At 37.2% G+C, this 24,602-nt stretch overlaps 3 protein-coding genes across 4 annotated transcripts in view; 2 read left to right on the top strand and 1 right to left on the bottom strand.

The window, feature by feature from the left end:
* Positions 1-1,351: 1,351 nt before the first annotated feature.
* The window catches only part of LOC117996993 (pseudouridylate synthase RPUSD2-like), a 471,791-nt gene continuing 448,540 nt past the window's right edge, over positions 1,352-24,602 (top strand). Inside the window, exon 1 of one of the 2 annotated variants that reach the window (XM_034985173.2) lies at positions 1,352-1,740. In XM_034985173.2, coding sequence (XP_034841064.2) covers positions 1,363-1,740 — 378 coding nt within the window. In that variant the 5' untranslated portion in view covers positions 1,352-1,362. The remainder of the gene's footprint in view (positions 1,741-24,602) is intronic. The other variant, XM_034985159.2, reaches the window with a different exon arrangement.
* LOC117997053 (putative nuclease HARBI1) lies at positions 7,926-11,446 on the top strand. The gene is made up of 5 exons (XM_034985232.2): positions 7,926-8,459; positions 8,529-8,797; positions 8,884-9,039; positions 9,151-9,307; positions 9,538-11,446. Exons 1-5 carry the CDS (start codon positions 8,209-8,211, stop codon positions 9,779-9,781), a joined length of 1,077 nt encoding a protein of 358 aa, XP_034841123.2. The 5' UTR covers positions 7,926-8,208; the 3' UTR covers positions 9,782-11,446.
* On the bottom strand, positions 10,992-13,679 carry LOC138402326 (uncharacterized). The gene is made up of 4 exons (XM_069498558.1): positions 13,155-13,679; positions 12,812-13,069; positions 12,354-12,717; positions 10,992-11,756 (listed from the first exon to the last, which is right to left on the bottom strand). Exons 1-4 carry the CDS (start codon positions 13,188-13,190, stop codon positions 11,548-11,550), a joined length of 867 nt encoding a protein of 288 aa, XP_069354659.1. The 5' UTR covers positions 13,191-13,679; the 3' UTR covers positions 10,992-11,547.

Here is a 24,602-nt window from a genome sequence, read left to right as displayed (position 1 = left end):
CTGAGTGACATAGGCTATACGGGATCTTTAAAAACCTAAATCTACGCGGGCGAAGCCGCGGGGATCAGCTAGTTACTTATATTATGGATTTACAAAGCAGCACGGCCGGTAAAGCTCACACTGATTACTGTCTAATAATTTTAAAAAGTGAAGACTGAAGACAAATAATTCGTACGCTTGTGTGAGTAACACGCATGTGCGTAGGCCGTAGCGGCATACATATCTACTGTACCCATTGATGTTGGAATCCCCCTCTTGTACCCACTAGGTAGATTATAGTAGGTACGTACATTATTACTTGTTAATTCTGTAGCTTTTTCTGTTGCATACAATCTCTAAAGTATGTAGGTATAATAATAATAATATAAATTTTAATTAATACTTATAAATAAAAAATGAAATAAAAGCAGGCCGGTTTTAAAAATAACGCTAAGTACAAGCAGTAGGTACCTAATGTAGCAGCCTATTTTTGGTGCTACAATTTACGTGTAGCGCCATCTCTCGACACATGAAAACAATACTATAAAATGGTTAGAATGTTGCTATGTGAAAAAATGTATAGGTATTTGTATTATTTAAGTGATTGACTAATTAAAAGTAGCTTTTATTTTACATAATAGTATGATTTTTGTATGCTTTCAAATTTATTATGGTTTCGTAGTAGATATTTTTCTAGGATGTTTTACCTATGTATTTTACCAGCAGTTTTACTCTGCTTAACACATAGGCATAACATTGGGGCCGATTCTCTTGTACTCAATCTCTAAACTAAACTAAATTAACAAGTCTTAATCTAGTGGTATCCTTTTCCGCAAGCAACATATTATGACAGGGATAGCAATAGATTTAGACGTGTCATTTTAGTTTAGTTTAGAGATTGTGTACAAGAGAATCGGCCCCATTATTAATTTAATCTTAAGGGTTTGACGTTTGACATTCCAAATTCCACAATCTATTGTTTTGACGCGAGCGACAGCTGACAAACACGAGTAGAAATAACCTCTAAATTAACCCCGGTTTTGATTATTTTTATCGATATTTTAACTAAAATTAGATGGATTTTTAATTTTATTTATCATTTAATGTAGTGCTTAGTCTAAATTAAATAGTGTTAGTGTTATATATTTAATGGATTTTATAGTAGGTACTTAGTGAATTTTTATCAATTTGTATTTTGTGCTTTTATAAACATAACAAGCTTCCTTAAGTTATTTATTTCCAATTATTTTATTTAGAAAGTAGAAAGATAATAAGTATTTTATTTTTATAAATTATTGTCTATTAGGTATGATGTGTAGGTAACTATATAAATATTTTAAAAATACCCAGGTAAAAACTGTAGCAGGTAATTTAAAAACTTTCATGACTAAATATTTATTTACTTTAATTAAATTCAAAAGAAACTTTTTCAATAAATTAGTATCATTTTCTAACACCCGATTCCATTTTAGAAATCTTTTGAAAATGGAAAATGTGTGTCCAAAAACAAAAAGTGATTCAAATTTAGAACATAATCCAGTGAAAAAAATTAAAATGGAAGTTGATGATGAAAGTGAAAAGACAAGATCTGTAGCAACCATGTGCGGGGCTTGGCGACCTGAGGAAGTGGATGGTGGCCTAATCTTTGTTTTCAAAGAGCGAGTGCCCTGTCTTAGCCCCGACCCAACCAAAGAATGCGACTTTCCTGAGAACATTGAGGACTTCTGGGAGGCGAGTCTTGTAAACGTCGATAATATCAAGGTAGGCCCTCAAAATATCAATTTTGTATTAAAAAAATAACCAAATAATAGTATTGATTTTATTAAGTTAGATGTCAGCGCCATCTAGTAAATTACGTTTGTACTAGCTTGGACGGAGATCCGTATGTGGGAAGCACTTACTGGCTGTCACTATATGGGTACAAGCTAATTCTTACTTATTCCGCTAGATGTCGTTAGCTGTCCACTAAGAACTTTAATGTAACGTCAATAGATGGCTGTGTCTTTTTTTAATAATTATTTATAAAATGTATAAATAAAAATATATTTAAGACTTACAACAGGTACCTACCTATATTTACTGCGTTTTTGAGAGTGTTAACCGCAAAAAGAAAAATAATATAATTCAATTGTAGGAACCAAGTGCATTATAGGTACATGGTAGGTAAACTTCCATTTAATTCGTTTTTATATAACTACTTATCCCTAAAAGCCTGCTGTGTCTCTCCATGGGTCTACTACTTAGGCACTTACGTACTAATGGAAAAATAATAGTAAGTATACTTGTTTATATTATGATAATTGAGTTTAACCTATAATAGTCAAATAGATTTTCCAAAGCTACGATCTGGCGTAGCATGGCGTAGCCGCTTGGACGATCTAACCTAGGTTAGATCGTCCAAGCGTAGCCGTTTTTGAACTTAGTAGGCAACGACGCCTTTGTTCGATTCGTTACAGACTGGAGAGTTGTTACCTACCTAGTGATTAGTTATTAGGTTCCTAAGTTGCGATGAAAAATACATACATAATTTAATTATGTAGAGGGCAGGTAAGTGGGTACTCTACTACTCTAGAATGATATTTCGGCTTTGTAGAGCGATATCTCTGTCACTCATACCTCTATGACGTTTTGTCGGTCTCAACGACAGACACAATGCTCTACAAATCTGCTGTCTCCTTCTAAAGGTCGATGTACATTACTTTCTGCCGCGTACTGTACCAAACCTTTAAGTCTTAAGTCCTGGCCCTTCTAGCACCTTGGGACAACGTCTATCGGCTTTTGGAACTATGTGCCCTGCCCATTGCCACATCAGATGCTCAACCAACTATGAGAGATTGGTTCCGTGCTCGAAGGGTGCCGAGATCCTATTGCTAAGCTTCTGCTGTCCGTCCGTCCGTCTGTCAGCGGGTTGTATCTCGTGAACCGTAATGTGTAGAGAGTTGAAATTTTCACAGAATGTGTATTTCTATTGCCGCTATAACAACAAATAAAAAAATTTCAATATAGCTGTCATGAAAAAGAAAATAAATGTTATTCCTTCTACGATGGTACGGAACCCTACGTGAACGATTCCGACTCACACTTGGCTGATTTTTAATACTAATTTAATGATATGCTTTCTAAAACACGGCTCTAACTAATTGCTATAACCCCGGATTCCACTGAAGCCCCGCGGGAGGCCCCACAAAGAACTCTATTGTTACGCAAAATTGTATGCCCAATTTAGCATTTATTTAATTACACCAACCCAACGTTGGTGCCTACTCGGAACTTTTGGGTCCTCTGTTTTGCGCGTTCCTTGATCACTTGGCCTAATACAATTTTTATTCTCAAAAAAAGTTAAGGTGCAAAAATGGTACCTACCAAACAATACTTGCTTTGTCGCACATTAAATTAAATGTAATTTTATTAGCCATTTTTCAAGGGTTTTTAAAATAGAAATAATTTAATTTTAAGGGTAAGCAAACTATTTTAATATTTACCAAATAAAAAATGCTGGTGTCATAGACTTAAATATGTATATTACTTCGTAAGGACAGGGCCCATTGAACAAGCAAAATGGCACCGACTCATTGGTCCTAAAATGTTTATTTGGCACCAATGCAACCTCAGTGACGTCTGGGTTACCTATATAATATTAGTATGGATATGGAAAGTATGGATTCTTAAAATATGTAGGTGCGAAGCCAGGCCATGGCGCATGAGCTCGCAGCGTAGTACTTACAAAGTTTTATTTTATTCGTAAAAGAGAGCGGTCAACCTTAATCCGCCTGAAACCACTAAAAGCATAAACCTCTGAACGTCTGAATATGAAATTCACAACGGATTAAGAGTTAGGACCGACGGGAAATAGAGGCTTAGACATCGCTCATTAAAACGAATTTCAAATGTGTAATAGGTATGTAACCATAACACAATTATTGTGATACTAGCTGATGTCCGCGACTTCGTCCGCGTGGATTTAGGTTTTTTTTTAAATCCTGTGGGAAGTCTTATTTCGTGGTTTGATGATATGTTTTAATGTAGATAACGGGTACATACCACGATTAATTTAATTTAAGCCTCAATAGCTCAACGGGTTGAGGAGTGGACTGAAAACCGAAAGGTCGACGGTGCAAACCCCGCCCGTTGCACTATTGTCGTACCTACTCCTAGCACAAGCCTGACGCTTAGTTGGAGAGGAAAGGAGAATATTAGTTTAACATTGCTAATATTCTTTATATGAAAAAAAAATGATGTTTTTATTTGTCGATATTTCAACTCAATTGCACGGGTCGTCTTTGCCTTTTGTAAATAGGTAAGTAGGTAGGTATAAATTTTTATTTCACATTTTAAAATAAAAAGCTACTAAGTAAGGAGAGAGCTAATTAAAGTTTCCCCAGTGCACTGATTTCTGAAGCACCTACCTACATTTTTACTCTCGAGTAAGTGACTTTAATAAACTTTTGATAAAAATATTTTATGAAATCTGTAACTTCTAGCTTGCTGTAAGTACTAATGAACTTATGTTGTAGAGCTTTTCTTCTATAGTAAGTAATTAGGTCTTCTTCTTCTTGAAATGCCGTCTCCTATCGGAGGTTGGCAATCATTAGGGCTATTATACGAATAAAAAAAGATTTTCATTTCATTTTCATTTTCATTTCATTATTTGCGCCTTGGACACTGCTGCACGGAAAAGAGATCGGGTAGTCTTCCCGTACCATTGGCGTAAATTCTTTAGCCACGATGTTCTTCTACGGCCTGGTGGTCTTCTGCCGGCTATTTTCCCCTGAATAATGAGCTGAAATAGGTCGTATATTTGCTATTTCTGATAATGTGGCCGAAGTAATTAGGCCTACTACTGAATTCCCTCCGCCACAGGAAAGTCCAAAAGTCATTTGTGGCTATGGGACTATGGGTATAACCTTTTATAACAAAATTCCGCAATCTATTTTGGACTTGCCTTTACACAAGTTAAAAAAACGACTTTGGTTAACAAGTATTTTTTTTATCTTTGGACTAGCAGCGTTACCACACAATAAAGCACGAACGCCGACCAATCAGAAGAGAGAAATTCGAATTTTGCTCCCGCTATCCCCTGAAGCCAATTTTCGTTTTGCAAATAGGTATGATGAAAAATTATTTTCAGGTTTGTTATTCTAAAGGTACCTATTTCATTTCATTTTTGACTATTTCCCCGTGCATATTTCGATTTATAAAAACCAGCATGAGAGATTTCTCTCGGCTTTTGAACAGTATCCGACCGATGGATTTCACATACACGTTTTCATTTATTTTTCCGGTATTCAAAAGTATTTTTTTTGAAAAACATGTGCCAAACATGTAGGATTTACAGGTGAAAGCATAGTTCTAAAAGCGCCGTTATTTTAAATATTTCGTACGATGTAAAAGCTTTTTTTGTGCTAAGCCGACAGGATTACGTCTATCCGTAGAGGTACAGGTACACGTGAGATAGGTACCTAATCCTGAATCTGATCCTGCTAGTACAGAAAGTACTAGTGTACCATATAATAAAACACTGTAGGTACAGTACGCGGCAGAAAGTAATATACATCGGCCCTTGGAATGACATTTCGGCTTTGTAGAGCGTTGTCTCTGTCACTCATACCTACATGACGTTTTGTCGGTCTCAACGACAGAGACAATGCTCTACAAATTTGCTATCTCATTCTAAAGGTTGATGTACATTACTTTCTGCCGCATACTGTAGTTTATTTCATCACTAGATGATGCCCACGACTTCGTTTGCGTGGATTTAGGCTTTTAAAAATGTCGTGGGAACTATTTTATTTTACGAGATAAAAAATAGCGTATGTCAGTCTCCGGGATGCAAGTTATCTTTGTACCTTTCATAAAAATTGGATAAACAGATGGGCCTTTAAGGATTCCTTGGAATTCTTTAAATTTGGAGGATAAAAAGTAGCCTTTGTCCATCTCCGAGATATAAGTTCAAAGAAAATGGAACAAACGGATGGCCCGTGAAAAGCTAGCAGACAGGCAGACAGACACACTTTCGCATAGATATAATGAATTAGATGCCCGCGACTACGTTCGCGTGGCGAGATTTTTTTTTATTCCGTAGCAACTCTTTAATTTTCCGGGATTAAAAGCCTATATCCTTCCCCGGGATGTCAGCTAACTCTGTATTCAATTTCATCTAAATCGGTTAAACTGTTGCGCTGTGAAAAGCTAGCAGGCACACAGACAGATAGAAAGACAGACAGACAGACACACTTTCGCATTTATAATAATAGTATGGATATTATTGTCAAACGTAGACCACTTCATAGTATGATCTACTAATCCACGTTTTTTTAACGTTGACTACGGTATGAACTCTACCGTAGTCAACGTTAAAAATTTCATAACATTTTTAGGGGCTACCTATACCTACGGAACCATCTCATACATGCTGCTACAAGCTTACGGGATCAACATGAGAGATTCCTGCATCCGCTCTTTGAATTACCCGAGTGCCTCTTACATTTTTGCAGGAAAATGGTAACAGGAATTTTACACTAACATGTTTTTTTCATGCACCAAAGAACTACCGCGAATGTTGGTGTTTTTTTATTTATTAAAAACTAGCTAATGCCCGCAACATCGTCCGCGTGGATTTACATTTTACAAAATCCCGCGGGACTCTTTGATTTATCGGGATAAAAAGTAGCCTATGTGGTATAATCTATCTCCATTCCAAATTTCATCCAAATCCGTTTAGCCGTTTTTGCGTGATTGAGTTACAAACATCAAAACATCCACACTTTCACATTTATAATATTATAGCGTATATGCCCGCGACTGCTTGCGTACAAATTTTAAACCCCAATTTTACCCTCTTAGGGGTTGAATTTCCAAATCCTTTCATAGCGGATGTCTACGTTATAATAGCAATCTGCATGCCAAACTTCAGCCTGATCCGTCCAGTAGTTTGAGCTGTGCGTTGATAGATCAGTCAGTCAGTCAGTCACCTTTTTCTTTTATATATTTAAAGACTAGCTTAAACCGCGACTTCTTTCGTATGGACTACACAAATTGCAAACCCCTTACGTTTTCTTTACCCGTTAAAGTTGTGGTATTTAAATAAATAAACAAAAATAACCACAAATCCGTCGACAAATTGAAACGATTTGGTGTCAGCGAAGACTCCGCGTAGCTCCAAATCCAATTTCCATGTCTCGATCTCCGGTTCAATCAGAAGATGTCTGGTTCAGTAAACTTATTACCAAAAATTGTGAGCATTGATTTTTCATGTCGTTCGCGGAATATTATTACTGAAATGTCATGTGTTTTTTAGGGTTCCGTACCTCAGAAGGAAAAACGGAACCCTTATAAAATCACTTTGTTATCTGTCTGTCTGTCGGTCTGTCAAGAAACCTACAGGGTACTTCCCGTTGACCTAGAATCATGAAATTTGGTAGGTAGGTGGGTCTTATAGCTGGCATTCGGGGAAAAATCTGAAAACCGTGAATTTGTGGTTAGATCACACAAAAAAAAATAAGTTGTGGTCATGAACTAAAATTAGTATTTTCAATATTTGAAGTAAGATAACTATATCAAGTGGGGTATCATATGAAAGGGCTTTATCTGTGGATTCTAAAATAGATTTTTATTTATTTCTATGCATCATAGTTTTTGAATTATCGTGCAAAATGTCGAAAAAATAGGACTTTTGTACGGAACCCTCGTCGCGCGAGCCTGACTCTTCTGGTTTTTTTTATTCAGATACATAGAAATAAACAAAAATCTGTTTTAGAATCCACAGATAAAGCCCTTTCGTATGATACCCTTGATAAAGCTTTTGGTTCATTGTAGAAATGTTGAATGTTTAGCAATTGATGGCTTCTAGGCGTTTCCTTGTAGACGATTATGACGAACTATTTGCACTTCTCGGTCAAGATTGATCGTTTAACGCCCGAAATTAATAATCAATCCTAATCCATTTTTTCCTATCTGAGATTGATATTTTAATCTATTTCTCGGATATATCATGCCAATAAGTAATCCTTAGATTAAGTTTGCTATCTCAAAAATCAATCAATCGTCGGGAGGGCGGATCACAGATTATAGATAGGCCTCTGTTCGAGAATGACAGTTTTGACGTATCAATAACCAATCCGTCCAATTTGACGTTTACTTCGATCGGTGTAAACAATCGCAGATTGCAATCCTTTACATTCCATGGTTTGTGTGAAGTTTGTTGGATAAAAGTTAAGTAACAAGGAAAAAATGGCAATGATATTATTTAGCGATAGTGACGATAGTGATATGGAGCTACTTGCTCTGTTATCGGACTCGGATACTGAAACTGATAGCGAATCTGAAGACAGACAACGCGCTATTGTTCGGAGAATCCCAAGGGTTAACTATATGCAGAGTCTGGATGATGCAGAGTTCACCTTCAGGTTTAGGCTATCTAAATCTGCAGTGAATACGCTGTTAACACAATTGATGCCATTAGTTCGTGTAACCTCCACAAGGTAGGTACCAAACTATGTAATCTTATGTATAATGCGTCTACTGTTTTAATGTCTTTTTTTATTTTAAAGGAATCACGGCGTTTCACCACTGCATCAATTGTTGCTGACTTTAAGGTTCTATGCATTAGGCACAATGTTGATTTCTGTAGCTGATTTTGTTGGAGTCTCTGCATCAACAGCAGGCCGAATTGTACGCGATATATCCATAGCAATCGCTAGCTTGTATGATGAATATGTTGTTGTTCACCAACAAAGTGCTGAAAAGTTCTACCGAATCGCACGGTTTCCTCGTGTTCTTGCTGCAATTGATTGCACTCATATACGTATCCAATCACCATGTGAGTGTTTGACAGCCTAATATACTGTTCTAGTAATATACTGTTGATAGTGTTAAATTACTTAAATTACCTATGGTTTCTTCCAGGTCATGTTATAGGAGAAGAATTTAGAAATCGCAAGGGTTATTTTTCCTTAAATGTCCAAGCGATATGTGATGCTGATTTAAAATTCATGAATGTAGTTGCTCGATGGCCAGGTTCCACACATGATGCCACAATTTTCAACAATTCTGTTCTTAGAGGTAGCTAATTATGACTTCAAATGTTTTAATTTACTATACTAATCTTCTTAAAGTTGTAACAAAACTAAATTCGTTGATAATATACACATACTTAATATTACTTGTTCACAGCTCAATGTGATGCAGGTCTGTTTGGCAACCGCTGGATGCTTGGTGACAGTGCTTATCCAAATAGATCTTATTTATTAACACCAGTTTTAAATCCTGTTACTGAAGCGGAACAACGATACAATGAAGCACACATTAAAACTAGGAATACAATAGAAAGGTAATTTTTTTAAACCTCAAATCTAAAACCATACCCTAAGGAATATTCCTTACCCAATCAGTAAGATTAATTCATTTACAGTTTGAATTGCCGGTCTCTAATACTGTTTTAATACAATAGTAGCCTGGGCTTGTAGGCTAGGGGGCTACATAACCTCATGTGTAGTGAAGCCACAAACTCTAATGAATGTTGTATGGAATATTATATTTTATTTATTTCTGCTATTTCAGAACTTTTGGTGTTTGGAAGCGACGATTTCCTGTTGTGGCTCTGACGTTGCGCTTATCATTACCAAAAGCCCAAGCAGTAATAATTGCCACTTCAGTGTTACACAACATTTGTAGAAACAATAATTTACAGGAGCTTCCTGCTGAAGTAGATCTACCGCCAGAAGATAATATTTATGAGGATTTAAATAATGAAATCACAAATGTCCAAGAAAGAGCTGTCCTTATTAATAATTATTTTCAGTAGCACATTTTGAAGTGAACCTATATATCCATACTAATATTATAAATGCGAAAGTGTGTCTTTCTGTCTGTCTGCTAGCCTTTCACAGCCCATCCGTTCAACCGATTTTGACGAAATTTGGTACAAATATAGCTTGGATCCCGGGGAAGGACATAGGCTACTTTTTATCCCGGAAAATCAAAGAGTTCCTATGGGATTTTTAAAAAACTAAATCCATGAGGACGAAGTCGCGGGCATCATCTAGTTTTATCTATTGAGCCTGGCTGGATCTCCGGCACAGAATATATAATGTCTCCGGTCATAATGAGAAAGGTGTTGATTTTATTGCATAAGAACCACTGAACTGTCAAAAGTTGAGTGGTGTGGTGGGATTCGAACCCTGAAACCCAGGTATCCCAGCTTTAAATTTCTTTTTCATCTCACTCGCTCGGAAATAATCCGTTTGCCCTTTGAAATCTGAGTGGAAAGTGGTAATTTTGCTCGCTAGGGCGCAAAGGTTGAAATTCGAACGTGACGAACTGTGTCTATGGTTGCGTACCTACTTAATTTTTTCTTTCTATTAAAAATGATATGATAATGAAACGTTCAGAAATGCGGTTCATAATTTTTACTATTTTTATTATTTACTAAATTGTTAAGTGACCCGTAGGAACTTTTATTATTATTAAATTATATAATTCATTTCTATTTTTATTTGGGTAATTAAATTAAACATAATCTGTTTCAGCTTTATTGAGTAAACAATATAATGAAGTTCATTGGATTATGAAAAAGTTTTTTTTTTGTTGTAAGAATTTTAAATTTGAATTCTGAACGCACCTGAAAAAACTATTCATTTATAGAATCTTCTTGAATTAGAACCTCCTTCATTGCCTGACTTGTGGCCTATTAATATAGAAACTTCTTATTGAAACCTTGACGGTACTGGCGCCTCTTGTATCAATCATCTAGCGTTTTCCTCGCTGTAGTGAGATGAATAGTTGTGTGTTTCGCACGGTTGCAAATTTATTTGCGCTCGAGCTTTTGAATTCCTCGCTACGCTCAGGATTCTATCTTAGAACCTTAGAATCCTTCGCTGGCTCGGAATTCAATACAAACTCTCGCGACAAAATAACAAGTTTGCAACCTTGCATAACAAATACCTATTAAATACGTTTATACAATTTTTGTAGGTAAAAGATTGTTTAATAAATAATAAAGAATTACGTTTTGATTCACATATTTAATTTCAAGTTAAAACATTAAACTTAACATTAGCATTATGAAATTTAAAACCCTCCTATTGTGTAAAACTTGTGTGTGGATTGGTAGACTTAACACACCTTTGAGAACATTATAGAGAACTCAACTATGCAGGTTTCCTCATGATGTTTTTCTTCACTGTTAAAGAAAGTTTATTTAATTGCTATAACTGAAAAATCATACATACTCTAGATTGAACCTGTAATCTTTAGTAAAACTTAAAATTAAAATATCATGAAAAGATGTAAGTGCTAGTTTTAAGTTCCTTTTAAATTTTATAAGGAAATAAATGGGTTATTTACTATAAAGTATTTTTTATTTGGCAATGTTAAGGCAATATCAAATCAGATAAGTATAAACTAGTATTATTATACACTAAACTTCCCGTTTCCAAGATAGCTATACTACAGTAGGTATGCAGTGTTAGATGTCTACTTATTCCAATGAACAAACTTGAAATGAAAGCAATGAAAGGCTTTAATTATATATAGAATAAAAAAATAAAAAAAACAAATCAATTTATAATACTACTCCTTTAATTTATCTAATTCTAATTGCAGTTTTTGTATTTGTAAAACTAGCTGGGCATTTTTTAATTTATAGTTTTCGTTTTCCAGGTTAATATTATTTAATTTTGCATCTAAGCACTGTTTTTTAGCTGTAAAGTAGTCTGCTATGGCGTTGTTTTTAGCAGTCTTGCTATCATCTGTTGTCTGTCTTCGTCGACTCTTTCTCACTGAAAAATGATCACATGTTACATTGATGGTCACATAATATGTCAATGATATTTTAAAGACCTATTTTAATCTTAATAAGTACCTACTTAAAACTTGAATAACAGGGTGGAGTTAGCCAAAGCTTCTGCTACAGAGATATATTTACAGTATACAAAATCACAATATTCTAGCAATGCTTGTTCATTAATTTGTGCTATGATATTTCAGAAATAGGTAAGTAATTTTATAAAATAAAAGGCTTCATTCAAAACAGAATAATCTTAAAAATCATATCTATATAAATAAAGTCGGGAGAATTAGTTCAGGTTATCTATATATATAAAAGGAAAAGGTGACTGACTGACTGACTGATCTATCAACGCACAGCTCAAACTACTGGACGGATCGGGCTGAAATTTGGCATGCAGATAGCTATTATGACGTAGGCATCCGCTAAGAAAGGATTTTTGAAAATTCAACTCCTAAGGGGGTGAAATAGGGTTTTGAAATTTTGTAGTCCACGCGGACGAAGTCGCGAGCATAAGCTAGTATGATTATAAAATAAAATTAATAATTACTTTATTAAAAAAACAAACCAAAATTACAATAACTATTACCTGTCCTAGGTGCAGTAAGTGGAAATCTCTGTAGCTTATTTGGTGTTACCACATTTTGTAGAACCTGACAGTCGGTGATAGCACTACCACCATCACCACCGCAGACTATAATCTCTATGTCCTTATTAACTGATGTTGGCATAAAATCCACATCCTTAGTGAGCTCCACTGATACAGTAGCATTATTACCAATACCACCATCACCACTGTTTCCGCCATCATCACTCATGCAACCAATATCAACAACTATTTCTTTGTCACCCCCAAATGGCACAGTAAATCCACTGCCAGTGCTCCCAAGCATACCAGACACTCTGTCCAATATGTCATCTGGGGGTATATAGTCAGCGGGACCACCACCAGTCTAAAAAAATAATTATAGTAGGTAAGTATGTCACTAAAATAGGTATTGAAGTTTGACTAAAAACATAAGTAGGCATGAATTATTACTGGCTAACCTTAAGTTGGTTCATCCTTATCCTTGTGCTGCGTTTGCGTGAATTCTTCTTCAGGTTTTCCCATTTTAAACGCAGTTGTTGCGGTGTTCTTGGATAATGCGAAGCCGAGGAGTTAAACCTCTCGGTCAGTCGGACCCACTCTTCGGCTTTCATTTTGTTGTTGTAAGCATTGGTTGTTTTAGACGTTATTATTTTGCTGCCTTCTACAAGGTCCAGCAGAAACTTTGTTTCCTCCTTTGTTAAAGGCTTGCCTTTTGCCTAGAAATAAAAATGAGTTTTAGGCGCGAAATTAAGCGTTCCTAAACAGCGTCACTTTATGAAAGAACAAATTACAAATACTTACAATTTCAGAATCTATTGTCGATGACGTCGATGCCATTGTTTGTTTTAATTTTTAGATAATTATTATCACAATTTATATTAAATTACACAAAACTTTCGAGAAACTTTAAATTTTAAAATGCCAGTTGCCACAGCAGCAGACAGCAAGCAGTACACAGACTAGTAGTCCAACACACGTTCCATTTCTGCTAAAGTACCTATGTTAACTTGGTATTATAATAATATAAAATATTATTTCCAGTACAATTTTTACACTTTTCAAGACATAAAATTATTTGTTTTTATATTGAAAATATTTTGAGTATTCATTATATTGTTTTAAGAGTGTTTTGTTTTTATAAAACGTTCAGTCAAATGTGTTGCATAAATCAAACATAGTACTGAAAACGGAACGGTCAAGAGGTAAAAGATCGCTAGTGATCCGGCGTCAAAAAAAAACTGGATTGTAGAAATTTGTTATTGGCATGCGGATCAGAGATCGATCGAGCGACACGCATTGATCCAGGATCGATCCTAATCTTGGATAGAAGATACATTATTAATTTCGGGCGTAAACCGGCCGGTTCATTGCATATTTATTGGGCGCTGAACTCGAAAGTATCTGCCATGATCGCTGTATATTGGGCTGTGCAAATTGAATTCGATCCCTTACCCCGACTCATTTTGTCGGTGTTTAAAATGCTAATCTCGAACCGTACCCGAACAATCTTAACCACGATTGTCATATACTTTCGATTTCTAACTCAGGATAAGAACCTAATTTCCTGGAACTCGACTTTCTGTTTGCTTGATATTCTTTTGTAGGTAGTATTGCTAAAGCGACTTGATATTTTTTACAGTATTGGTTAGTAAAATTCAAATCATAGTAATATAGTTCGATCGTTAATCTAATCTAAATTCTAATTTCTAAATTTCTAAATTTCTAAATTTCTAAATTTCTAAATTTCTAAATTTCTAAATTTCTAAATTTCTAAATTTCTAAATTTCTAAATTTCTAAATTTCTAAATTTCTAAATTTCTAAATTTCTAAATTTCTAATCTAAATGTTATATAAAAGAAAAAGGTGACTGACTGACTGACTGACTGACGGACTGATCTATCAACGCACAGCTTAAACTACTGGAGGGATCGGGCTGAAATTTGGCATGCAGCTATTATGACGTAGACATCCGTTAAGAAAGGATTTTTGAAAATTCAATCCCTAAGAGGGTGAAATAGGGATTTGAAATTTGTGTAGTCCACGCGGACGAAGTGACGAGCATAAGCTGGTACTGTTAACAAGACTCTGACGGACGGACGGACGGACGAATACGTTCGTTTCGTTCGTACTCTTACTAAAATCTTGTACTTATTATTATTTATTAGCAAATAATTTATTTACAAAGAGGATCATTAAAACGAAATATTCATAATGAACAATTTAGACCGATAATTAAAAACATTCATTAGCGTTTGGTTGTTCGTTAGCAAATTATATTCGCAAAGTTGTTTCAGAGTTTAATTACTTAGAAATCTTGGAATCTGGAAAGAGCTTAACTATTATACATTCTTGGGCACTTTGTTTTTGTGATAGACCTGTTAAAATCTATGTTTAAATAGTTCACACTGCAGGATATAAAGGTATAAATAAATAAATAAATAAATAAATAAATAAAACGTTTATTTTTCAATCATCTAGATTACACACATACATGGATTTGATCTTGAACAAATTTGCGTGCTTGTTGACATAAGCATATACAATATTAAAAATGGTACAAGATCAAGAACTGGCTATCCTAGCTAGATTTTTAGATCTGTGTTAAGGATAGCCAGCCCTCTCCCTCGGTTAACTAAAAAGTAAATAAGAACATGAGTGCACAAGCACAAATCAGTTATTACAGAAGATTGCTGTTCTTTAACGTTTTAACACTTAAATATTTATATGACATTACATTCCGAGCTAGGCAGCAATGTTCCACTACATTGCTGCCATGACATTGCAGCCTAGCTCGGAATGTACCTAATGTCATATAAGCTTAATAGAGATTCTATGGGGACCAGTAGTGCCGTGACAGGACTGTGACAGCTGGTGACAGCACTGTTGCGGCAGCGCTGCTGCGTGCAGCGTGGTTCGGAATCATACCTTAAATTATGGTGACACAACGTTTGGCAAAATTAGAATTCATTTTATCATCGTTATAAAACTTCTGGTTTTCTACAATTATTGACAAAACAAATCACCAGAGCTAAAGGTGCCTTTTTACTGGTTTCACTGGCACTACATACAGTTCACGATAGTCAGGGAACTTCTAACAAAACGTCGAGGCTTCGACGTCACTGGCAGGCGTCAAATGTTAGTACTTTTGACGCTAGGTAGCTTAAGCCCTATTTTTCTCTGATTTCACGTCACCATAGAATTTTATATAGCTATTTGACTTATTATCCATTCAGGATCAAACTGAGAGTTCCCCTCACTCTAGTTCACTCTGTGAGCTATCACCCTCTCGCGACCTGTACTCTAGCACAGTTTAAGGTATATTTCAAGGCTGTGACACTACTCTATAAGCCGTCTCCGTCAAATGGTACTTACACGGCAACTGTGACCTTAACCTATATTATGTACTATACGAGAATATTATTAATAGGTTTACAAGGTGGGTGAAGCTAAGGTGTGGTTCACCTACTTCCGACGTCCGTGTTTCCTGTTACTTACAATTTGGGCGTTTACACTAGTTTATAGCTCAGACCTGGGCGCGTTTGGAACCCTCGTAGTTTTAAGTTCGCGTAATAATTGTCACCACTATATCTTACAAATCCAACAACCGACCATCAAAAAGTGTAATTTATTACCTACTAGCTGCCCCGGCGAACTTCGTACCGACTAACAGTCGATTCAATTTTTTTTAAATTTTCTCTCCGGAAGAACCATCCCAAGGAATATTATAAAAAAAGAATTAGCTAAATCGGTTCAGCTGTTCTCGAGGTTTGCGATCAGCAACACATTCAGCGATTCATTTTTATATATAGAGATAGAGATTTTGAATAAATTATTTGAATTTTAATTTTTGAACACAATAAGCCATACATACAAGGATGAAGTAGGATGAAGGTACTTAAGCACTTTGAGCTACTACGTAATAGCAGCTATAGTCCGCAACAGGTCGAAATGGCAATCGGGGTATGCGGGGGGACCCGCATACCTGCAAGTCACAAAATATTGCAAGACTAGCGTATGCTCGCGACTTCGTCCGCGTGGACTACACAAACTTCAAACCCCTATTTCACCCCGTTAGGGGTTGAATTTTCAAAAATCTTTTCTTAGCGGATGTCTACGTCATAATAGCTGTCTGCATGCCAAATTTCAGCTCGATCCGTCCAGTAGTTTGAGCTGTGCGTTGATAGATCAGTCAGTCAGTCACTTTTTCCTTTTATATAATTGTATAGATTAAAGATAGAAAACGTGTCATTCTGTGTGGTCGTATCTAATAAATTTAAGTTTTATATATCCTAGGTTTTCAACGAATAAAAACACAATGCTTAATTTTTTATTTTTTATCAAAAAAATATGCTCCAGGTGAGGCCCGGCATGTCTCACACGAACACTGTCTTATAAGTACCGTGCGCTAACCAATTGCGCCACTGGAGCCGCTTGTCACTTTTGTCAAATATCGTATTACAAAATTAAGTCTGTAGCAAACTACGGCCAACAAAAGAAGACCCTGTCGTCGTCAAACTAAGGGCGGTTTCAGACTAGCGTATTATACGCGCGTATAAGCTCGTTTTTGGAGGCGCATGTAGGCGCGTATAGGCGCGCCTTTTGGCACACACTCAACTCTTACGAGCGTTGACGCGCTTCTAAGCTCGTATAAATAAGCGCGAGCCGCGAGAGACCACTACCCACCGGGTCACCGCACCAGTTCGAGCGTACACGCCGAAATATGCGCGTCCGGTTTTTTGAAGCGCGTATGTAGCGCGCGTGTAAGCGCGTATGCTGAAACGACCGTATACGCGCAAAAAATACGCTAGTCTGAAACAGCCCTTAGGGTTAGTGCAGACAGAGCGCGGCGGGTGGAGTCAAGGCATGGCAAGTGGCGTCGCAGCGCGCCATGGTACTTTTATACATATATGAAGTAACTAGCTGGATTTAAAAAAAAACCACAAGGACGAAGTCGCAGGCGTTATCTGTTTTACTATAGTCCGCCACAGTTCGAGATGGCAATCGGGGTATGAGGTGTGGGGACGCCTCGCACACCCACACGTCACCCGCGCTCGCCCGCACAGGGTTAGCGCGGGGGCTGTGCGGGGCGTTCCCTCCCCGACTGCAATCTCGACCTGTCGCGTACTATGAGTACCCCTATTATTTGTTTGTTGGTTGGTCCTTCAATCACGTCACAACGGAGCAACGGATCGACGTGATTTTTTGCATGGGTATAGTTTAAGACTTAGAGAGGGACATAGGCTACTTTTTATCCCAGAAAATCAACTTTTTAAAATCCTAAATCCACGTGTACGAAGTCGCGGGCATCAGCTAGTTAGGTCACAGTAAATCAGCTACCGATTTTGTCTGTTAACCAGCTGTTACCAGCAGTGGCGTGCAACTCATAGAGGCATAAAAGCGCTGCTTACCCAAGAAATAGTTAACTCTGTTGAAATTGCTTAATGCTCATTATTCTTTGACTTGCTTACCTAACTACTGCTTACCCTGGCTTTAAACCCTATGCACGCCACTGGTTACCAGTACGTAGTATCGCAAATTAGTTCCGGTGCTTTGTGCCTCGTTCCTCGGTGATTGTTTGCGCTGCTTCGTCACCATTGATTGCTTCCACCGCAGCGAATCAATAGTCAATACATTTTACTTGTTTACTGATTAAACTACGGTTGCCATGAGTGTAAAACGGATCAGTTTTTGATAGTTACCTACCGAAACCAGCTGCTCGATTGCGGTAGAATGACAGCTACAATGACACGATCGCAATCACCTCTGATTGGTTGACGCTCGCTCATTATTGGCTACATAGGTACATTGTTGCAACAAGAAACGCACAAATTCAACCAATCAGAACAGTTTGAGATTGTAATAATGATTGTGATAATAACGAATCGATTGACACCTCATCCATCAAGAATGAGATGTCAATTGATTCGTTATTATAGTCTGGGTGACAAAGGCTACATTTTAATTGAACAAAATCAATAAGGCGGCTGGTGCACCTAAAAAAGTGGGGGTATCAATTTTTTTTGTTATCGTATCGAGTGGGGTGTCAAATGAAACAGGAAAAAAATCGAGTTAATAAGTATAAATATCATCATCATGATCAACCCATCACCGGCTCACTGAGAAGGGTTTTGGCCATAGTCTACCACGCTGGCCATGTGCGGATTGGTAGACTTCACACACCTTTGAGAACATTATGGAGAACTCTCAGGCATGCAGGTTTCACGATGTTTTTCTTCACCGTTAAAGCAAGTGATATTTAATTAATTAAAACGTACATAACTCCGAAAAGTTAGAGGTTCGTGCCCGGGATCGAACCCCCGAGTACTAATACCCGAGTATAAATATACTACAACATTAAAATATATCAAGCGACAGAAAAATAATTTTACTATAAAGGTGGCTCCACACCAGCCCGGCGGAACAGCGATACTGCGGCTTCTGCGGCCTACAGCGGCAATGATATAAAAAATTGGTTCCATACCGCCGGTAAAGCCGCCGGCCCAACCCGGCGGCATGTGTGGTGCGACCTTGAAATTTCAGCGTTTATCAAGACGATCGCAGTCGGGTTTTAGTATTCAACTTTATCTTGTGCAATTTGTACAAGAGGCGTACAATAAAGTCATGGCTAGGTAAGTACTAGGTCCCCAGTACCACTTACACACGCATTCGATACAGCCATAAACCGTTTTATAGCACGTTTCATGCGCGATAAATTATCATTTCCGCGACGGTATAAATTGCTGGAGACGTCGTAAAACGACGCAAAGTGTTTCTTAAATTCACTATGACAGTAAATATAATAATTTTTATGAAAATAATGTCACCAAATGTTGATATGGGCAAGAAAACTCTTTTTTTTTAAAATTATCATTCAAAGCGCTGAGTCACTAGTGTGACTATGTGGCTCTCGTAGGTCTACACAAGATTATTCAAACACTTAAAACTAAAACTAGATCTAAATACTACTTATTTACTAATTATTTCTACGACTTATGTTATTACGGACCATCTTATACATACGTTTTGCTGCCTCGGACGTCGGGTTTGCCAAAATAATATTTATACATTTCCCAGCGTCCTGTCAAAATATGATACACATCTTCCCTTGCGCCTGGACAGTCTGGACAGTTAAGTGAAGGTACTTTTTTAAGCAAAAATGCAAATTTGTTGAAATTGAGTAACTGAACGATGACCATGTAGCGACTCTTAGTTTTAAGATTGTCTGTATGATCACAGACCACAGTTTCACGACAGTGAGGGAACTTCTAACAACACGTGTCGAGGCTTCGACGACACTGGGAGGCGTCAAATATTAGTACATTGCCACAGGTAGCCATAAAGTAGCCGTATTTTTCTTTGATTTTAGCCAAATATTTGACATATTGTCGATTCAGGATAAAACCGAGAGTTCTTTAGTTAACTCTGGTATGATTGTCAAGCGATTAATTGTAATAGACGAAATCCTGCCCACGCCTCTAATTAAACGTCAGACAAAGTACGATTTTGATATGAGCAGGCACTGGCAGAGAAGCTTTTCTTTCCTTAATTAACAAAGAAATGAATAATTCAATCTATTGATTTTAAATGCTTCTAAACGATCATTGTTACGTCATAATAGATCATAGACCACTAAACCTATTGGTACATCAAAAATACCGGTGCTCTTTTTGTCTCACTAAATCACCGGCAACGTAATCCTAGGTTTTCAGCACGTAGTTTATAACTCACACTGTTAAACATCTTTATCGCAACTATTACGTGAACATGCTACGGTAATTTAATAATGAGTAGAAAGAGAAATGCTTTTAAAAGATCATTATTACCTCATAACAGGTACATGAAACATACCGGTGCCCTTTTCACTAAATCACTTGTAACATAATCGTCGGTTTTCAGCACGTAGCGTAGAGCTATCTCTCAAAGCACGGCACATGGATCAGCACATACTCGTAGCTTTCTCGTAGCTGATTATTCCGCGAACATGCTACGGCAATTTAATAATGAGTGGAAAGAGAAATGCTTCTAAATAATCATTATTACCTCATAACAGGTACTAAATCACTTGTAACATAATCGTCGGTTTTCAGCACGTAGCGTAGAGCTATCTCTCAAAGCACGGCACATGGATCAGCACGTACTCGTAGCTTTATCGTAACTGGTTATTCCGCGAACATGCTACGGCAATTTAATAATGAGTGGAAAGAGAAATGCTTCTAAATAATCATTATTACCTCATAACAGGTACTAAATCACTTGTAACATAATCGTCGGTTTTCAGCACGTAGCGTAGAGCTATCTCACAAAGCACGGCACATGGATCAGCACGTACTCGTAGCTTTATCGTAACTGGTTATTCCGCGAACATGCTACGGCAATTTAATAATAAGTGGAAAGAGAAATGCTTCTAAATGATCATTATTACCTCATAATAGGTACACGAAAAATACTGGTGCCCTTTTCGGCTCACTAAATCACCCGCAACATAATCGTCGGTTTTCAGCACGTAGCGTAGAGCTCATAACTCAAAGCTCGGCATTAGGGCGTGTGCATTTCTAACAAATTAATAACTCCACTGCCGTGAACTGAATTCGCTATGTCAGTATTTTTTCCACATGTGTAACCACGGCTTACATCAATTCATCATTTAGGTAATTTTATTGAAATGTTTTTGTACTTCGTCATCACTATTTTTCTACAACCACACCGCGCGCCACCGTAAGGAATTTCACCCTCACCACCTAGGTGTCTGGTGCACTTCGACCGTCCGCTGTGCCAGATCCTTCTTTCCATGCACATGCAAACTGTGGAATCAACTCCCATCGGCGGTGTTCCCACTAGATTACAACATGGGGTTATTCAAGGGGCGGACCAACAAATTCCTAAAAGGCCGGCAACGCATCGGCGGTTCCTCTGGTGCTGCAAATGTTCATGGGCGGCGGTTATCACTTAACATTAGGTGACCCGCCTGCTTGTTTGCTCGCTATCTCTATTTAAAAAAAAACTATTACTACGAATTGATATAATTGTTGCAACAGTTGTATACAGCCTACTTTGATTATTGAAGAGTTCCGTTTTTCTAGTATGTCAATAAACGCGTTAATAGACTGGTCTGTGAACGCCTTTGTTTGGGATGCCCCGACCTTTATTTTCGTCGCCCGCTGCGTTTGACGTGAAAATCAGAGTCATTTCTTTTCCCTTTGCAAGCCCTTTCCTACTCCTTCTTTTCTTTATATTAAGTACGTAGTGATTAAATTACCTAGATGTACTTAGTATAGTAATTTCCTTTTGTAGCTATATAGAGAGGCATATTCGCCAAGCGAATAATCTCTGTAAATAAAGATTTAAAAAAAGCCCTTTATAAAACGAAAACGCCCGAGAAAAAGTTCTATTGATATCTAAAAATCCTACTTAGACCATTTCTTTCTTTTACAACTAATACTACCGTACTTATTTACTAGCTACTTGTACTTACCATTCGATTTAAATATTAATCTGTTCTAATATTTTAAATGCGAATGTAGTTATGTTGTCTCCATTACAGAGAAACAGAACCACTTTCGCTTTAGATTTTCATGGCCCATCTGTATAACTGATTTTGGCGAAATTGAGCAGAGAGATAGCTTGCATCTCGGGGACGGAGATAGATTTTTATCCCGGAAAATCAAAGAGTTCCTTAACCTATGATCTTTTACGGAAGGGGGTGATTTGCGCTCAATAGAAAGAAACCGTACGTACGTACCATAGAAAGAAGACTGTTGTTATGCCCCGAGACCCAGTTGGTCCTTCGTTTGAATTCTAGTCCGTCATCTAGTATTAGATATATGTGGAGACTACAACACACTTTTTGTCCTGAAAATTCAAAGAGTTCCCACGGAATTTTGAATAATGTAAATTCAAGCGGACGGAGACGCGGTCATGATCCAGTTGGATATAATATTGCCATTGGTCGCTCTATTGAGCTTAGTCTTCACCAAAAATACACTGAAGGCTCAATTTTGTGTCCCAATCTCACGTCACCAAATACGAGTAAGTTGAAATAATACCGTCTAATGGAACGCAAACAGACAACAGTCAACATAATCTCATCAGTAGAGACGTGCCTCGCGCGGATGAGCGCGCATTATAACCCTCCATTACGTGACACAAACCTGCGTGCCGAATCAAATTAATATCACCCTGTTTCGACTCTCAAGTCCGTATTGTTGGAAGGTAGGATAATCTCTTCGCCCACAAAATTGTATATTTATCCGGTCTTATTAACAGATAGATAGATAGGTACTTATCTACAATTGGATACATCCGGTAGATTACGGATAAGCTGCATCCATCAGTATTCTCAATGGTTGCTCATGGCTGTATTTATGGTATTTTTCTGCAATAATACATTTCGCGATAACAGAGCTTTTTACACGACCATTAGGAGAAAAACCAGTTTTATTCGATTAATATAAAACCAATAAAACTTCGTATTTACGTTCAACGTTTAATACACTAAGGGATTACGGTAATATCGTATGGTTAACAGAGCACATAGAATTTTAAATATAAACATTTATAAAAAGCATGCAACGCGCTCGGGCGGCCCAGACTTTTCCATACATTCGCCTTTGCGATCCCATTTCCTTGCGCCTTTCCCATGAGCCTTTGCGATATTTAATTACATAGAGTGACATAGTAAGATCAAATTCATAACTCCATGGAAACAATAGTTAGAAGTAACAGCAGGAGCTGCATTAAATATCGTTTTATATTCCTGCCGTACCATTTGAACTTTCATAATGCAGTATAGTGTTTCTCACGACTGAAAATAAAATTTGTCACCCTGTCGCCGGTAAGTAATGTCGCCGTTCTTTATTTTTCGCGACGTAACGCGACAATTTTAGCTTTACTCTGTGTTTTAATAGAGACTTGGCAAAAGGCGGTAGTTATCTTCTATAAAAATGAATCGCTAAATGTGTTGCTGATCGCAAATCTCGAGAACAGCTGAACCGATTTCGCTAATTCTTTTTTAATAATATTCCTTGAAATACGGGGATGGTTCTTACGGAGAGAAAAATTTAAAAAATTTGAATCGACTGTTAGGCGGTACGAAGATCGCTGGGGCAGCTAGTTAGGAATAGTTTTAGTACCTACCTACTTACCTAGTATATTTAATAGTACAGATTACAGAATGGTTAAGAGTAGATCAAAGGGTCAGTGAAGGAGTCTATAAGAAGAAACAATAAGAAGGGATTAAAAAAAATAGAAACGAGACGCATTCTAGAAGAATATTAGCTTTGTTAATTATGACTAATATTCCCCTTTCCCCTCCGACTAAGCGAAAAGCTTGTGCTAAGAGTAGGTAGGTACGACAATAGTGCAACGGGCGAGGCTTGAACCGGCAACCTTTCGGAATTCAGTCCGCTCCTTAACCGTTGAGCTATTGAGGCTCAAATTCTATGGCATGGCAGCCTTTCTGGCATCAGTTTTCCCCTCCTCTTTTAGTAGGGGTACCAATCAAATCAAGAGTGAATAGGCATCCGGGAATAGGAATTTGACGACCTCCCTGGCGCAGTGGTGAGCGCTGTGGTTTTATCAGTGGGAGCTCCCGGGTTCGATTTGGAATTCTATAATTTATTTTCCTCTCATCTGATCTGGTGGGAGACTTCGGTCGTGACTAGTAGTGCCACCCTAGTGGCAAAGCCGTGCCGTCAAGCGATTTAGCGTTACAATCTCGTGTGGAAATCAAAGTTGTATGTATGGGTTTAATAAAAACTGCTATACCCCTATCATGTTAGCCCGTTTACATCTTATACTGAATCATCTCTTACCACCAGGTAACTAAACCAGAATTCGCAAAAGATAGAGAGCCATGGAAAAGGTTGGAGGAGGCTTTCACCTTTAAAAGCGGTCCTTTCCAATACCCTATTTTTAGATATAAATTATTAATTATTAGTAAAATAAGATAAAAGTTAGATTTTTAATTTTTTTTTAGAATAATATATATCAATGTAAATATTGAAAGGAAAATAAAGCTATTTTTATTTTTATTTTATTTTATTTTTATAACTAAACCGGACAAGGGCTAACTTGTATCTGAATAAAAAAAATCTTCTAGGCAAGTGCGCTCCTGCATCTTAGGCTGCATCAGCACTTGCCCGCAAGTCTGATTGCAGCTAAGTGCTAGTCTATAAATTAAAAAAAAAAGTTGTCTTGTTCTATGTTTTGAACTCTATCTTCTTCGTAGTATAAGCAATCTCAATTCTCAAG

This window comes from Maniola hyperantus, chromosome 1 (assembly GCF_902806685.2).
Source record: "Maniola hyperantus chromosome 1, iAphHyp1.2, whole genome shotgun sequence".
Taxonomy (NCBI): Eukaryota; Metazoa; Arthropoda; class Insecta; order Lepidoptera; family Nymphalidae; genus Maniola; species Maniola hyperantus.
The sequence above is the reverse complement of the archived record's forward strand: the minus strand, read 5'-3'. Positions and strand labels throughout refer to the sequence as shown.

Excerpts from the sequence above, each read along its gene's own strand:
- LOC117997053 (XM_034985232.2), top strand. The coding sequence starts at position 8,209 with ATGGCAATGATATTATTTAGCGATAGTGACGATAGTGATATGGAGCTA. Across the intron at positions 8,798-8,883 it reads TATACGTATCCAATCACCAT|GTCATGTTATAGGAGAAGAA; the intron begins GTGAGTGTTTGA and ends GGTTTCTTCCAG. Across the intron at positions 9,040-9,150 it reads CAACAATTCTGTTCTTAGAG|CTCAATGTGATGCAGGTCTG; the intron begins GTAGCTAATTAT and ends ACTTGTTCACAG.
- LOC138402326 (XM_069498558.1), bottom strand. The coding sequence starts at position 13,190 with ATGGCATCGACGTCATCGACAATAGATTCTGAAATT. Across the intron at positions 12,718-12,811 it reads TAAGGATGAACCAACTTAAG|ACTGGTGGTGGTCCCGCTGA; the intron begins GTTAGCCAGTAA and ends TTATTTTTTTAG. Across the intron at positions 11,757-12,353 it reads ACTTACTGCACCTAGGACAG|TGAGAAAGAGTCGACGAAGA; the intron begins GTAATAGTTATT and ends ATCATTTTTCAG.